The following is a 15561-nucleotide window of genomic DNA, read 5'->3' as shown; positions in this document are numbered from 1 at the left end:
ACTTGTTATTGGACTTTAAATAACCACCGCATGATGTTACATCTATGATGATCGGCCCAAGATTCGTTTGGTCAAATTTTGACTTTTGGATTGAAGTCAACAAGACCTGCTCCATCTTGACCTTTCGCTTCTGGATTAATTATTTTGACACTAACATAAATTACGACAATTGAAGATTCATTCATGCACGTACAAATGTAAATTATCTATTATTTTACTAATAATGTTTTTTATCTGGATACATCAAAACTCCAAGAATTTGATAAAAAATAAAAATTAATTACAAATTATCCTATATAATTATCGTTCCTAAACTTAAAAAAATTATAATAAAACTTTTATAATTATAAAAATAAAATAATTAATCTTATTTATCTTAATGATTAAATATTTAATCTCATCATAGATTTCACGAAAACATTTTACTGTAGTTAAACCTCATCTTAGATTTCAATCAATCGTGTGAGAATAAATGAGATTAAATATTTTATTTTTATAATTATAAAAATTTTAATATAAAATTTTAAAATTAAAAATAAAATATTAAAAAATCTAACCGGATAATTTCTAATTAACCCGACAAATAGAAATAAAGGTTTACTACAGATTTTTCAGCAGCTTTCTCCAAGTCTGTCCTGAGGAATCAAAATACTACAAATAGTATGTGAAGGGACGCTATCAGATATAAACCTTATAACTAATATTAATCAGAAGAAAAAACTTAATATACATATAGGCCAACTGAAGGCCAGAAAACAAAACTCTCTTTTGTTTAACACTGCCATAAGAGTCACTTGCTCAAGCTTTAGCTGCATTGCTTTGTTGATGAGGAATTCCCTAAGAACCAGCTGCAGTAATCCAGTAAAACATGTTCAGCAGAATCCCACAGCTCCATGCCCTATAGGAGGTTAGTTGTTGATTTCGATCTTAGCAACAATTTGAGAATAGCACTCCATGAAGTAGGGAAGCCAAGAAAGAAGAGGAACGAGTAATCTGTACAAGTCCACAGATCCAGACAGTAGCTTCCATGTTTGTCATTAGAGGGTACATCTGCAGCAAGAATAAGGGGACGATCTAGGTTGGACCACCAAACACTGGCCTCATGTACTTGTCATCAAACTTCCTCCAATATGCATGTATGGTATGTACTGGCCTCGCGAGCAGCCGTGACAAACTTCTTCTCGCTTGTTGAAGCCCAGACTCAGCAGAGTCCTCAGGAGGAATTAAAGAAAGGGTAATGTCATCGGTTTTAGGTTGTTGATCGCTGCCGTGATGCACATGATGAGGTAGTACAACATTTATGAGTGGCTTTGTCAGAAACCCGAACACCTGAGATATAAGGTAATCCAATCATGTGACTAACAACAGCTGATAAATGAACAACGGTTGGGCATCCTCAGTTGAGAAGAAATTCTGTAACAAGAACCAACCAAAAAGAGTAAGACTGCAACTTTATAAACTGATAATGCCAAGACTACAACGCAAACCTGGATTATGCAAATGACAGTAACTTCTGTTATAGGGACATCTTCGTTTTTTTGTTTCCTAATGTTGTCACTCTTACTAAAAATTGATAACCTCGATCAGAAACATGATACAATGCCTTTAGCCAAACCTGGAATCTATCAGTCACACTGCCTTTAGTTTTGGTGCAGTTCCCTCAGGTACCAAGAACAAACACCAATAACAGTTTGCAATCTAACATAACTAAACATTATATTAAGCAAGTGTTAGAATAATAACCCATGGCAAGATTTGCCGCATTGAATCAGCAGCAAGTATGTTAAAAAAAAGAAAAAAGGAGACAAACCTATAAAGTATACAGATCAGGTTAAACAGCATAAAATACAAATAATAAATCAAGGCATGATAGTTATGATTACACTAAAATGGACAAATTTAACCTTAATATTCAGATTGCAAATAAGGTAAATATTAGACTAACTTGATTATTACTGTTTGCATTGTTTGTGATCAGACATTTAGCTCATCTGATGCCAAATTGTACGAAGTTTAATTCAGCAGTTGGCCCTCAAAATGATAAACGAAAGAACAATTCAGTTTTTATTTAAAATATAATAATCTTCAAGAAGAAACTGCCACATGGTTGTATCTGCGTGCCTGGAATTTGTCAGCTTTGGTTGACGTATAGTATAATGTAGAACAAATGGGAACAAACAGGTGTACTTATAATATCTCAATATTAAAAAATAGTCACTTCCGGAGAAACAAAATTACATATATGAAAGTGTTCGTATGTGGGGGTCATGACTTACCAGAGTGCTGAAAAGCACAACTACCATTGTGCTGGTGATCATTGTTGCATAAACTGGATCCCATGTAACACCAGAGTGTGCAAACTGTAGAAGATGGAGATTTGAGTTGTCTCATACTGATTGATGTATTATTGTATTTAGAATAAAAAATAAGCTCACCTGACTGAATGCCAATGCAATAGACACAGCTCCCCTCGTGAGACCAGCCCACCAAATCACGACCTGGCAATTCAAATTACAACAATCATGCCGTCGTCAGTGGAACAGACAATGCAATAGATAAAATTTTATAAGCAAGATCATTCATTTCTATATCCAGAGACTTGGTGAATGTCAAACAAAGAAGAGTGAACATGTAACCTGGTGTCTGAGTGTTATCAGTGATGTTTCAGAATGCGAACTTATGTAGTTGGATAAAATAGAGAGAGGGAAGACAAATGCAGCACGGCCCAGCAAAACTAGAAAAATAATGACACCATAGATGCCAAAGCACGTCTTCAAACTGCTAAAAAGATGACATTCTTCAGATTGGAAAGAATCAAATTATAGATTACATTGCCAGATGATAATGTAGATAAAATTTGAATATAATCTTGGAAAAGCAGAATCAAATGATTGAAAAGTAACTTTGAACTTATTTTATTCCTACTTTCAGGAGTTAAGTCTGAGATATTATAGCACTGCAAAAAAGTAATTTTAAAACACCAAAGAGATCAAAATTTCCAAATATGGAAGAGTTTATGGTTTCAAGTAATTTTCTAACCAAATTTTCTGATAATCTTAGGAAACAATCTATTGTTGATTTAACTCACTAAGTTAAATTCAATAAACCTTCCTCAGATGGCACATATTCCATGATGGACTTATCATGCTGAAACCAAGAAACACTGCACACATTCTACTACTGCATTCTACTGCTGGAACCAAGTAAATTTCTAACCAATTTTTTCTGATAATCTTAGGAAACAATCTATTGTTGATTTAACTCACTAAGTTATATTTAATAAGCCTTCCTCAGTTGTCACATATTCCATGATGGACTTACCAAGCGGAAACCAAGAAACATTGCACACATTCTACTACTTCATCTCATGGTAGCACAAAGTTACAAAAGAGAGTATCGAAATACATCATACAGAAAGAAAATGTTATACATAGATCATAGAAACTATGATAACAGAATTTAGGATAACAGCAACATGTTCCATGTGAATAATTAATTAGTTTTCCACCTCTTATTGCAAACCACAACATGTAGATAAGTTTACAATCTGTATGTATCAAAATGGAGATACCTACTGACATTGAGGTTCCTATCAGAAAAGTTGGTCAGCAGTCTAACAAATGAAGGTTTTCTTATGAAGTCCAATGTAGAAAAGAAAATTTAAAAAAAAAATCAAAACTGAATACTAGACCTCAAAACATGTCTAGATTGCCCAAAAGAAGGCATCATATACCAACAAATCATACTCATGCCGCCAAGACAACACAAAAATAAAGCAAAAAATTATACAATGAAGCTAACAATACCTTGTTTTCATTGCCTTCCACTTCTCAATGTCAAGGGCATCCATTCCCACATAAAGAAAGATGAATGTTTCTGCAATGAATGACATGGTAGCAAAAATATGCCTGCCAAAAATAAGGCAAGTATCTAATGAATATCATTTTATAACATCAACAAGCATAAGAAAATTTTTTTTTACAATACATGCAATCAAGGCCAACATACTTTATACCATGAATCTAAATTTTTTTTTTATCAGGTAAGGCCTAGCCTACTAGTTTTAGATCATTGTCATAATTAGAGTTTTGGAACCCCTCCCAGGTATGATCCAAAGGTCAAGTATTTGTTTCCCTGATAACATAATTAACATAACTACACAGTAAATGTGCCTTCAACTTCTTAAATTATCCTATCAATCAAACTGAAAATAGTGGTTCCACTTCCAAGCACAATACATATGTTGCTATCTGATACTGGTTTATCAAAGTCAATAAAAATTTCCAAAAACTTGAGAATATTTCTACAAGAGAATTCATAATTATATTTGTTGACCAAATTATTGACTAATAATGTCCGATCACAAAAAAGTCCTGAAAAACCAGATTGAATCAAGTTACTTGTTTCCTTGATCAATTTGCAAATCCAGAAGGTTCCCTCACTACCTTTCATGTAACATGACAACAAGCCCTAACACTTCAGTTCTACACCCTGACCCAGCCCCTTTCATGCTTCAACTAGCAACTCAATGGGCTGAAATTTGTTCTATGTCATAACAGGACCATATCAAGCTGCTGACAATATAGAGTCCAGAATCAACAAGACAACCGAGAAGACACACATAAAATAGATGAAACTTATCTAATTAAGAAAAAGAAGATAATTGCCACATTCCAATTCTTTCTGTCACAAGCATTAACAGGATACCTTGTAGTGATCCTAGAGTTTTCAGTTACATTATGCCATGCATAATGGGACATGACAATCCCACAAAAGAAAACAGTCAGAATCCCGCTCAACTGAGACAGCTGCATGAACAATTTGTGTTAGAGAAATAAACTTATCCCTCACAACTGAGCAGTCACTTTGATATAATTGACCAACATTATAAACAGAAGTAAAGAAAATGGTATCTACATCATCAACTTGGCCCTGACTTAAAATTGAGACAGAATCAAATTACTTAATGTTAATGAAATAACAGCAAAATGGTGAGATGTCATAGACAAAGCAAGGATTTTTTTTTTCTTTTGAACATAAAAGCAAGGAAAAGATAGTTAAATAATTTATTTTGAACTAACCTCAGCCATCATGTAGGATAAATATGCCATTAGAACCATCAAAGCTATTTCACGGTCAGTTGAATGCCTGCTGACAACATTGTAGTCATAATGTCAAACAAATATATAAGGATAATGCCTTCTTCTTTTTTTCCTTTCACTCACCTACCAAAGTAAAGGGCCCTAAGAGCATAAGAAGTCAAAAGCCCAATCTGCAAAAACAAGGTACAACAGTGAAAACAAAACCATGAGCATAAATTATCAATTTGAGAAAACATGATTGTACTTGGATAACAAAATCCAGTAACAATAAAGCACAATGGCATGACTTCACTTAATAAGACATTTAACTGCATAAGTTATCCAGATGAAAATCATAAAAAGAGACTAAAGTTGTTTACTTAGATATTAACCAACCATTCTGACAGACAGCACTATTCTAATTCTTTGTACATATGGTGGCAAATAAAGCTTACAGCAATTCCCAAGATTGTGCTTGTGGAAAACAAGTATAGAAAATCTCCAAAAACATGTAATACAGCCCAGCCTTCTAGTTTAGAGACATCAAGCTTCTGGATTGTGTTGAAAAGGACAATAGATGTAGCATCATTTACAACTCCTTCACCAAACACCAAGCTGTACAGACGGGGAGTCTCATCTTGATGAAGTACCTACAGATTACATATAATTGGTCCTGGAAGCATATCTGACAATGACTGGATTAAAGCTAAATCTGAGAACTGGTAGAGAATTCTGGGGCACACCAACCTGTAACGTACAGACTGTATCGGTGGAGGAAAATATCGCCCCAAGAGCTGAACAAAAGGAAAAATGAAGAGACGATCAATTCAAAAAGATCTATTCCACAAGGTGAATATGAAAAAACAGTTGCAGTAATATTTTATCATATGTCTCCTCAAATATGAATTTGACAAATAATGAGTAATAACAGTGCTTGAAGTCATACCTAAATATTCCTGAATGCTCAGGCCTGTAAAACCAATTTTCGGAAAGAGCTTCCAGCTACCTGAAACAAACAAGTAATACAACAGATACAAGAGAATTAAGTTGCACACAGCATAAATCCACCAATTGTTTAAAACTTAAAAAAAATGATTTGAGGGTTTAGTTGAAATGTAACAATGAAGAGAAATGTATAGTTATGTGAATTTCAAAAATAGAAGCCTCACTTGTCAATTTATAATAAATAATTATTAAAAATACTACTGAATTTTTTGATTGACTATTACCCCAATGGATTATTTGGTGGTGTGCACCAACTTCATAAAGCACTTTTGGTCAAGTGAATTACTCATCATTAAAAGCATATAATTGCATGTGTTGTTTTGAAGAAGCATGTAATATAAACATGGAGACGGACTCAACAACACCACAACTGATAAACATGTATCAGATATGCATCTTGGTAATCTTGTTAATTAGGTTATAAATGAACAATTCAGAAAGTTGTGATCCATGATCAATAGTATATGTATATATATATATACACACACACACTTATACGTAAATCAAAAGAAGCTTAAAAGATTCTTAACGAATTAAAAACCTTTATAGTAAATACTAAATACAACCATTTAATAAAGAACTTCAAACTAATATACAAAATATTGAAGACACATTCTGCACAATAGGAAGTCAAAAATCTAAAACAAATACACGCTGGCCCTGAATTCAACATGTCTAGAAGTTTTTAGCAGTAAATATGTATTTGTCAAGGATCACAATCTTCGACAACACCACATTCCTATTGGCCAAGGGTAGATCAATTTAGTATGTTAGTATGAGCTGAGATTTTAGAATGTTGCCATAGACAGCTGTCAGGAAATAGTAAAGTGGGAAAATTAAAGGGATAGCATGCTTCAGACTGCCTTGTTCTTCTCAACCTTGTGGCTAGAAGGAAAATGCCTTCAGATTTAGGTTTGCCACCGCCTAATCGCTATGCGATGTCCACTACTCAGACTTGGAAAAAATTGGATTAATTGGAACACTTGACAAGCCCAGTTAGGTGTCATTGACACAGAAAACACTTAAGGGTTCCAAGTCCTCACACCTGGTTTGGATACCAGGCAGGAAAATGAATGGGCCACTACTCATTGATTTTATGCCAGATATACTGCAAAACCAACTTCCTTATACAGTGATAATATTTGTTCAGCTTCCTGTTCCTAAATAATCAGTCAGAGATAGAAATATACTAAAATCATCTCCACATGCCCTGCAAACTATCAAAAGAACCAGCCAAAAGAGATAATCTTTAGGAATTTTGAGTAACACCAGCATGACTTAAAGTTCAAACTATGATGTAAGTGTTTTGACACTAATATGTTTTTCCCAGGTAAGGATGTAAATATAAGCAGATATGTGGAAGATGTAGTTTCATTATCAGTATATGGAAGCTTCTTGATGACAGAAATTTGGCTTAGCGCAATTTGTTTATCAGAACAACTGTGACTTAAAAAGGTGTAATGTCAATTTTGCTACCATAGCATTTTCGCTTCTACTATTAATTCTATAGTTTAGTAAAAAACTTGTAAAACAGGAAAAGTATCACTGTTAATCTAAGCCTTTTTTCATTAGCCAAGAAAAACATTCTGGCTTCAGCAGGCAAAGCGTAATGGAGATCTCATAAGTGAGATCTGATGGAAAGTTTGTTGGTGCTGAAGAGCAAAGGATTTCCTGGATCTAACCAATGAGAAGGAAATGATTTTGTATCTTAGGACTATCAAAGACAAGAATTTATGACCAACGGTTCTCTATGACCATCAACAGTGTGCAGGTACTATAGAACATGATTGCACACAGAATACGAGTACATGTCCACATAGGTATCCATGTGTTGCACAGGATTTCCTCACAACCACTAGACAAGGAGGAGCGTTAGATAAGATGGGCCAGCTAAATTATCAATTTTGAGGTAGCAGCCACAGAACCAGGACAACTTATGTTATTAGAAAACAGAAATTGCACTCCACATCACCATGACATCAGCCTGCAAGTGCTTCAATTCCTTTAAGATCGGTGATGAGGACATGAAAACAATATTTTTTAGCAAGTAATACATTTTTTCTTGTATTTACCATCTTATTTATCATGATCCACAGTTGCAATATACAAGCAATTAGTCATAAACTTGAATGAAAGAAAGATTACCTGCTGAAATGATGACAAATGAAATGAAAATGCCAACTACTCCAAACAACAATATTGTCAAAAAATTATGGAAGAACTGTTTCTTCTTAACCTGAAACCTGAAGCAGTATAGCATGTGATTCAAGTCAATAAAGACATTTCAGAAATTTTCTACAAAGGCGATACTAGAAACAGGGTTTTAAAGCACTTACCCAGCATTGAAGATGATTGGTGGTAGAAGATACATGAAAAATAATTCCTGATCAAACCTGACAATGTGGGAATTTTTTCCTTTGCTAGCGACCAAGATTATGGTACCAACGATGCATCCCTAAGTTAGACAGGGAGTTTAAACCTTTGCCACTTGGAAAAAATTTCTGACAGGCTGAAATATATAAATTGCTCAAACATTATGGAAGTATTAACAATATCATTAAACGAAAGATATAAGCTAGGGAAGTGTATTTCTATAACGTTTGTCACTCACTTCTTGACCGCCTGAAAAAGTAATCTAAGTTTAATTTTCCATTTTATTCCAGCCCGAATTGTCAATGCACTCATTGTGCCTCCTTTTCTTCTCTTCCACCTTAAGGTTTGCTTGTTTACAGAAGATTGTAGGAAATCAGAGCATGAACTATACATAAACTTGTTCAACTTGTTATCTGCCTTTATGTACCAAAAGAAAGAACATTCTTACACTTCCTCTGGACAGAGCACAACTGCCCACGGATCAGGCCATTAAAATTCATTTTCACTATTTTTTGACCCTTTCTTGTTCAACTATTGCTGAAAAGTACCATTTTATCTACTTCTTCCTCTTCATAATCCAATAACGTACAACTCAAAGAAACTGAGGAATAGTTCTATCAAGTTGAAAAGAAGAATCCAAGGAACTGTGCACCAAATAACCAACCTTCAAGAAGCTGCATGTATAAACATCCTGTTCCAAATCTACCATTACATATCTTCTGGATAACAGACATGAATGCCGTCGTCACATGGACACAGATATTGTACCAAAACCCAGTTAGAAATAGAAAAAAGCAAAAGGCCGTGATCTTTTCCAACGAACATTTGCACTACGTTCAACTATTAGTCCAATGGGAATTTCGCACTTTTGGAAAGCCAGATGACACGTTTGCACATTTCATTCCACCAACAATAACTTATTCTGCTACTCAGCGGAGGATAGATCTTAATAAGGTTCTAATCACTTCATTCCACAGATGGATAGAAGAACTCTACCCTTTTTCACCTTGGACAATCGCTTCGGCGCATCTGACAAGATTAGCGGCTAAGGAAAAGTCAGGGATCAGTGCTTACGATTACGATGGAAGTGATGGACTCGTTGGTCCATCGGCTTTCTTCCAGCAAGTGCCCCACGACCATGCACAGGCAGAGCACGGCAACGAACATCGAGACGGAGACGACGCGGCCGCGATCGGCGGCCGCGGCGTTGTCGTCGAACACCATTCCCGCGAGGGGGAAGAGATCGAGCGCCATCTAGACGGGATCTCTATCGCATCGCCGGCGACGAAGGGGTTTGGACAAGGGGACGATCAAATGGCAGCAAATTTATGGCTTGGGAGAGATGGAGATGACGAAGAGAACAGTTTTGGTGGGACCCGGGAGGGGGGTTTAAGGAGATCGGTGGCAGCCACGTGCCGCCCCTATCACGGACAGACGTGCCACGTGTTTGAGTGGGACCCACGACAGGATCCACTACAAGCCGAGGTTGCAGTGAGTCGCTAGAATTCCGTACAGATTTATATTTTCTATTTTCTCTGAGGAACATCTTATTTTACCCTTAATAACCATCCCTTATGATTTGATCAGAGCAGAATTGTAACGATTAGCTGCAAATTAACTTTGCAGGGGATTTGAGCCCATAGCTGGTCGTTCGTCGTATTTTGAGAGGTGGCCAATTTCTTGTGGGCCGTTTGGGCCTCGAAGGATCTAAACTCGAAGGATCTAAACATGTAGTGCAAAGAGCCCAAAAGGCCCATGATGGACCCAGTGACTTCATGCCTTGTGAGAGCCAGACTGAGAAGTGATTACGTGTAACATAAATTTCATGTAAATATAAACTTAAAAGGACTTTGATCCAAGACATCATCATTAACAAAAGTATTTATATCTAAAAATCAATAGGAGTTAGTTTATTATATCGATCTATATGTGAATAATATTTTACTAACTAATAGTGAACTTGGTTTATTATACCAAACCAAGAAACTTTTCACCAAAAGAAATATTTTTAAAATGACTAGAAAAAATTAGATAAAAATAAATATTCCTTATATATATGCATAGTTAGAAGTCTATTATATATTCAAGTTTATACTAGGGTAGATTTCAATTTTATAATTAAAATATTAAGTATATATTAAAGTTGTTTAGGAATAATATACTAAAATATTACAAAGAAAGTATTAAGATATTTGAAGAGACGATGAAGTATATACTTATATACATGAAATTATATCAACTTGAATGATGATATTTTCATATGCTGAATTTGGAAATTATCTCTAAGAAGTTCACTTTACGTTTTATATTTATATTAGTTGAAGGAGCAATTTATAAAAAAAAATAAAGTAATATATTATTATATCATAAATAATAAAAGTTGATCTTGTGACATACTTTGAAGCCATTAATCAAGATTTATGAATGTGAAATTTTATCTTAGGGCTTTGTGTAGTCAAATTTAATTACTAAGTGATAGAAGATACTTTGTGACATATTACAATAATTTTTTTTCTCTAAAAATAACAAGTACTCTAGCAGTGCTATACATTATGGAATAAAGTACTTGATGGTCAGAAAAAAAAATCCATAAATAACTAATATTAATTAAGAACTTGAGTCCTATTATATTAATTGATAATCCATTCACTTAGGATTTATAGCCTAAAGTGTTTGAAAGAATATATTATTATGATTGTGTTTGTGAGCAACTCATAAAAGATATGATGATGCATAGAGTGTATATTATAACTGATATTTTTATTTATATAATTAAAATTATTTATTTTTACTATCCTGTTCATATTTATATATGTACATATTATGATTGAATACGATAACACGATTGTCTTTGCAAGATAGATTACAGAAGTTATTTTGAACTGTATTACAAAGGGATAATAATATTATAATTCATACAAGGAAGTATGATATTCATACAACCATTATAACTCATATTAGTAGTCATACTTAATGGTATTATATTTAATAGATTTATTGATCTATTTTATAAAATTTATATGCACGTGGTTTTATGTTTATTGGACTTATTAAATTATTTTATAAAATTTATATGCACATATAAAATATTTTTTCAAAATCCAATAAAGTACTTTCAAATAAATTTTTATTTTATTATTTTAAAATTTTTTATATTTTATTAATTAATGGCTCGGTAAAAGAATATTAGATTACGTGGCCCTCTCTGATTAGATAATATATATTATAGATATGATCGGATTCCGATTACTTTTATCGGTCAATAGAAAGGACTCTCGAATAATAAAATAATCATTCTTATATTTCTTTTATTTCTAATCTATCGTTCATGGTGATCCTGTGATTGTGAATGATAGGAAGAGATGAGAAGAAAGAGTATAGTTTTTTTTTAGATCGATATTATTATAATTTTCAGATCGATGGTGTATTTATAAATCAACAAAGACTTTCTAAATGATATTGAAACGTACACATCATAAATTTTATCTATTATTATTTTAATTTTTAATATTAAAATTTTTTTATGATAAAAATATAATGATTTTTATGCTTTCTGACGTGCCACTAGTCTGCGTGTCTCACGTCTAAGTGATGCTTATCACACCAAGGCAATACCTTTACTCGGTCACACTATCAAGATTTTGGATTTTTGATATTGGATTACTATGTGGCATTAACTTCGATATGATGTAGAATGAGAAGTAATTTGAATCATAGTATAATATATTAAATAATTTTAGTATGTTTTGATATCATCTGGCTGACTTACAGCATGTTTTAATAACATTATATTTTTTTGATTGGTTAAAAGCACCATGAAACTATAGAAAAATATTATAAGTGACTTCTCTTTAGTTATCATTACGAGTGATTATAACATCCTAATTAGTTCAACATTGAAAATGGATAATGATTATGATTAACTTATATGGGTCTGATAAGTATATTATGATAATTTCAGCTTAGATCCGTGGTTGAATGATAACTTCAGCTTGATCAATTAGCTTATTAGGCTCGTGTCGTAACAATTATAAAACCAAAATTACAATAGTCTCAATTTGGTTTGATTGAGGTTATGAATTCATTTATATCATTTATAGTGTTTTTAGGTAAGCTTTGTTATGATAGTTAAAATAGTAGCTAGTGAAGAAAAATATCATTATGGTTGGTGAAAACTATTTTAGGCATTATATTAGACATGGGACACCTTTTGAAACAAGCTAAAAAAAATAGACTTTTTTTTTTTTAGTGAAATCAGTGTGTCTACATTCCACCACTAATATATTTCAAAATAACCTATAAATTAAATTCTTAGGCAATTTTAATTAATCTTTCCGGATTACCATCAGCATGTCTATTAATAATAATAATAATAATAATAATAATAATAATAATAATAATATTATTATTATTATTATTATAACACATTCTTCAGGTTAAAGATTAGCTCAAGCCATTACAAGAAACAAAATTATTTATACTCTTAGCACTACGATTTTGGGTTTATTATTAGCTACATGACCATTAATATACATAAGTTGTTAGAAAGCTATCCAATTGATATTTCATTTTTATGATAGCGATTAAGCATTAATCTGAGATAATGATAACTCAACTAAAATCACAGGTTTGACGGGAAAGTCACGTGATACTGTCATAAAAGGAGTGCATTCTATAAATTGCTTCGTGCAACTCACCACTGCATCCTCTTCATGTTTGATCTCAACCCAATCCAAATCCAAAATTCTTTAATGGGAGTGCAATCTCAAAGAATTTAGCCAACATTTATTATATGTATGTAATAAAAAAATATATATATATATATATATATATTTCCAGAAATACAATCAACAGTAAAAAAAGAACGATCTCAAAATAATAATAATAATAATAATAATAATATAGTTGACGTGGCAAAGCACAATGGTTTCCTTCCATGAATACATGACAAACATTAACATCATCAAAAGAGCACATTAATGCTTTACTGAGATGGCCACATATCAGGGGAAGTGATGATGCGTATGTAATCCAAGTTAGCTCAATTTGCGTTGCGACCATCTCGACATTGTTTAGTCCAGACGTTGGTGTATGGTCTACTATGGGACCCACAGCGGATCCGATCCTTTACGTACTTGGACTAATCCGACGAATAGCCAACCCCATATGTCTACTTCAACGCATTCTCGCAGTTGCCGAATGCGAGAACTACCAACGTCGCTCCACGAAGACGGTTGGTTACACTGCGTTCGCATCAGGGCGGTTGGTGCGCACGTGCTTCCCTTTCTGGATTCACGTGCTTAATATCCCGTCAACGCCTCCTTCCGTGGCAGATCAAACCCACCGAATCGGATGGAGGGCCTAGATTGAAGGCTGGATTTGTTTTGTAGAGCGTGGCCCCACGTGTCACCTTAATTCCTTCTCTCAACCATGCCCTCGTTTTCATTGTCGTGGCTGTGACCACCGGCGCCATTCATACTGTAGTACCATGATGCCCCCCTGCACACCGGTTAGGTGAAGAAGTTAGCTGTAGCAGGTGCGGGGCATCCGCCCCTGGTTTCTCCGCTCACGTTTGCTGCCAGTAGCGGAAGCTTCTCCTATATATGTACTGCAGCCTTCCTCGTTGGGACAGCAGCAGCAAGCAGCAGCCCTCTTGGAATTGTTCCGACGAGGACCGAGAGAGACCAGATGGCCACCAAGGTCGTGTCTGTGGCGCCCAGGGTGGAGATCCTGGCGAAGAGCGGCATCAACGAGATCCCGACCGAGTACGTCCGCCCCGAGTCGGAGCGGCTCGACCTCGGTGACGCGTTCGAGGAGGTGAAGAAGGCGGCGGAGGGGCCTCAGATTCCTGTGGTGGACCTCCAGGGTTTCGACTCGCCTGATGAAGATGTGAGAAGGGCGTGCGTGGAGGAGGTGAGGAAGGCGGCGACGGAGTGGGGGGTGATGCACATCGTGAATCACGGCATCCCGTTGGAGCTCGTCGAGCAGCTGAGGAAGGTGGGGAAGGAGTTCTTCGACCTGCCCATAGAGCAGAAGGAGCAGTACGCGAACGACCAGTCATCAGGGAAGATCCAAGGGTACGGGAGCAAGCTGGCGAACAACGCGAGTGGGCAGCTCGAGTGGGAGGACTACTTCTTCCACCTTATATTCCCGGAGGAGAAGATCAACATCTCCATTTGGCCCAAGCAACCAACCGACTACATGTCAGCTTCCGTCTCCCCGTATCCGTATTCCTATTTTTTCTTCTCGTCGTCTTCCTTCAAAGGTTTTCTCTATCCGTCGGTGCAGTGAGGTGACGAAGAAGTTCGGGAGGCAGCTGAGGGCGGTGGTCACCAAGATGCTGGAAGTTCTTTCCCTGGGTCTTGGACTGGAAGAGGGGAAGCTGGACAGGGAACTCGGAGGGATGGAGGACCTGCTGATGCAGTTGAAGATCAACTACTACCCTATCTGCCCACAACCCGATCTCGCCCTCGGCGTCGAGGCGCACACCGACATCAGCGCGCTCTCCTTCATCCTCCACAACATGGTGCCGGGGCTGCAGATCTACTACGGCGGTAGGTGGGTCACCGCCAAATGTGTGCCGGACTCCATCATCATGCACGTCGGAGACTGCCTCGAGATCCTGAGCAATGGGCAGTACAAGAGCATCCTCCACCGCGGGCTCGTCAACAAGGAGAAGGTGCGCATCTCCTGGGCGGTCTTCTGCGAGCCTCCCAAAGACAAGATCGTGCTGAAGCCACTGGAGGAGCTCGTGGCCGACGGGACGCCGGCCAAGTTCCCCCCGCGCACCTTCGAGCAGCACATCCAGCACAAGCTCTTCAAGAAGACTCGGGGGGACTTCAAGACCCCAAACTGAGATCATCGCCTGTGGTGCAACTGTCCTTTTAGTACATCGTCACGCTTCTACCGTCCCGTGTTAACCACGTTGCTTTCCGGAGTCCAAGTATGTGATTTAGTCGGTCTTCTCCTTGTAGCACCGTCCTCAAAGGTCCATGGAAATGCTCTCCAATAATATGCTATGTATGTTCTCTTGTTCAACCTCATGTCTTAGTCTACTTTGAAATCCTACTCACAATAAACATCATACGATCAGTGGCTGGAT

The 15561-nt window shown here is 36.1% G+C and overlaps 2 protein-coding genes across 8 annotated transcripts; one reads left to right on the top strand and one right to left on the bottom strand.

Moving 5' to 3' along the window:
* Window positions 1–584: 584 nt before the first annotated feature.
* On the bottom strand, window positions 585–9795 carry LOC103983891 (sodium/hydrogen exchanger 4). 7 transcript variants are annotated; one of them, XM_065151147.1, is made up of 14 exons: window positions 9534–9795; window positions 8423–8541; window positions 8232–8329; window positions 6028–6087; window positions 5829–5875; window positions 5537–5731; window positions 5226–5272; window positions 5082–5151; window positions 4708–4808; window positions 3807–3908; window positions 2637–2781; window positions 2436–2498; window positions 2277–2360; window positions 585–1329 (listed from the first exon to the last, which is right to left on the bottom strand). In XM_065151147.1, the coding sequence occupies exons 1-14, from the start codon at window positions 9711–9713 to the stop codon at window positions 1075–1077; spliced, it is 1566 nt and encodes a 521-aa protein (XP_065007219.1). In that variant the 5' UTR covers window positions 9714–9795; the 3' UTR covers window positions 585–1074. The 7 variants fall into 7 exon arrangements, with proteins under 7 accessions (XP_065007219.1, XP_065007220.1, XP_065007222.1 ...); XM_065151148.1 differs by having other exon boundaries at window positions 2637–2778; XM_065151150.1 differs by having other exon boundaries at window positions 5082–5148.
* Window positions 9796–14058: 4263 nt separating this feature from the next.
* LOC103983889 (leucoanthocyanidin dioxygenase) lies at window positions 14059–15497 on the top strand. The gene is made up of 2 exons (XM_009401224.3): window positions 14059–14662; window positions 14748–15497. The coding sequence occupies exons 1-2, from the start codon at window positions 14148–14150 to the stop codon at window positions 15313–15315; spliced, it is 1083 nt and encodes a 360-aa protein (XP_009399499.2). The 5' UTR covers window positions 14059–14147; the 3' UTR covers window positions 15316–15497.
* Window positions 15498–15561: the final 64 nt, after the last annotated feature.

The sequence above is a fragment of the Musa acuminata genome, chromosome BXJ3-5 (assembly GCF_036884655.1).
Source record: "Musa acuminata AAA Group cultivar baxijiao chromosome BXJ3-5, Cavendish_Baxijiao_AAA, whole genome shotgun sequence".
In the NCBI taxonomy this organism is placed as follows: Eukaryota; Viridiplantae; Streptophyta; class Magnoliopsida; order Zingiberales; family Musaceae; genus Musa; species Musa acuminata.
Note: the sequence above shows the minus strand (reverse complement) of the source record. Positions and strands in the feature narration are given on the sequence as shown.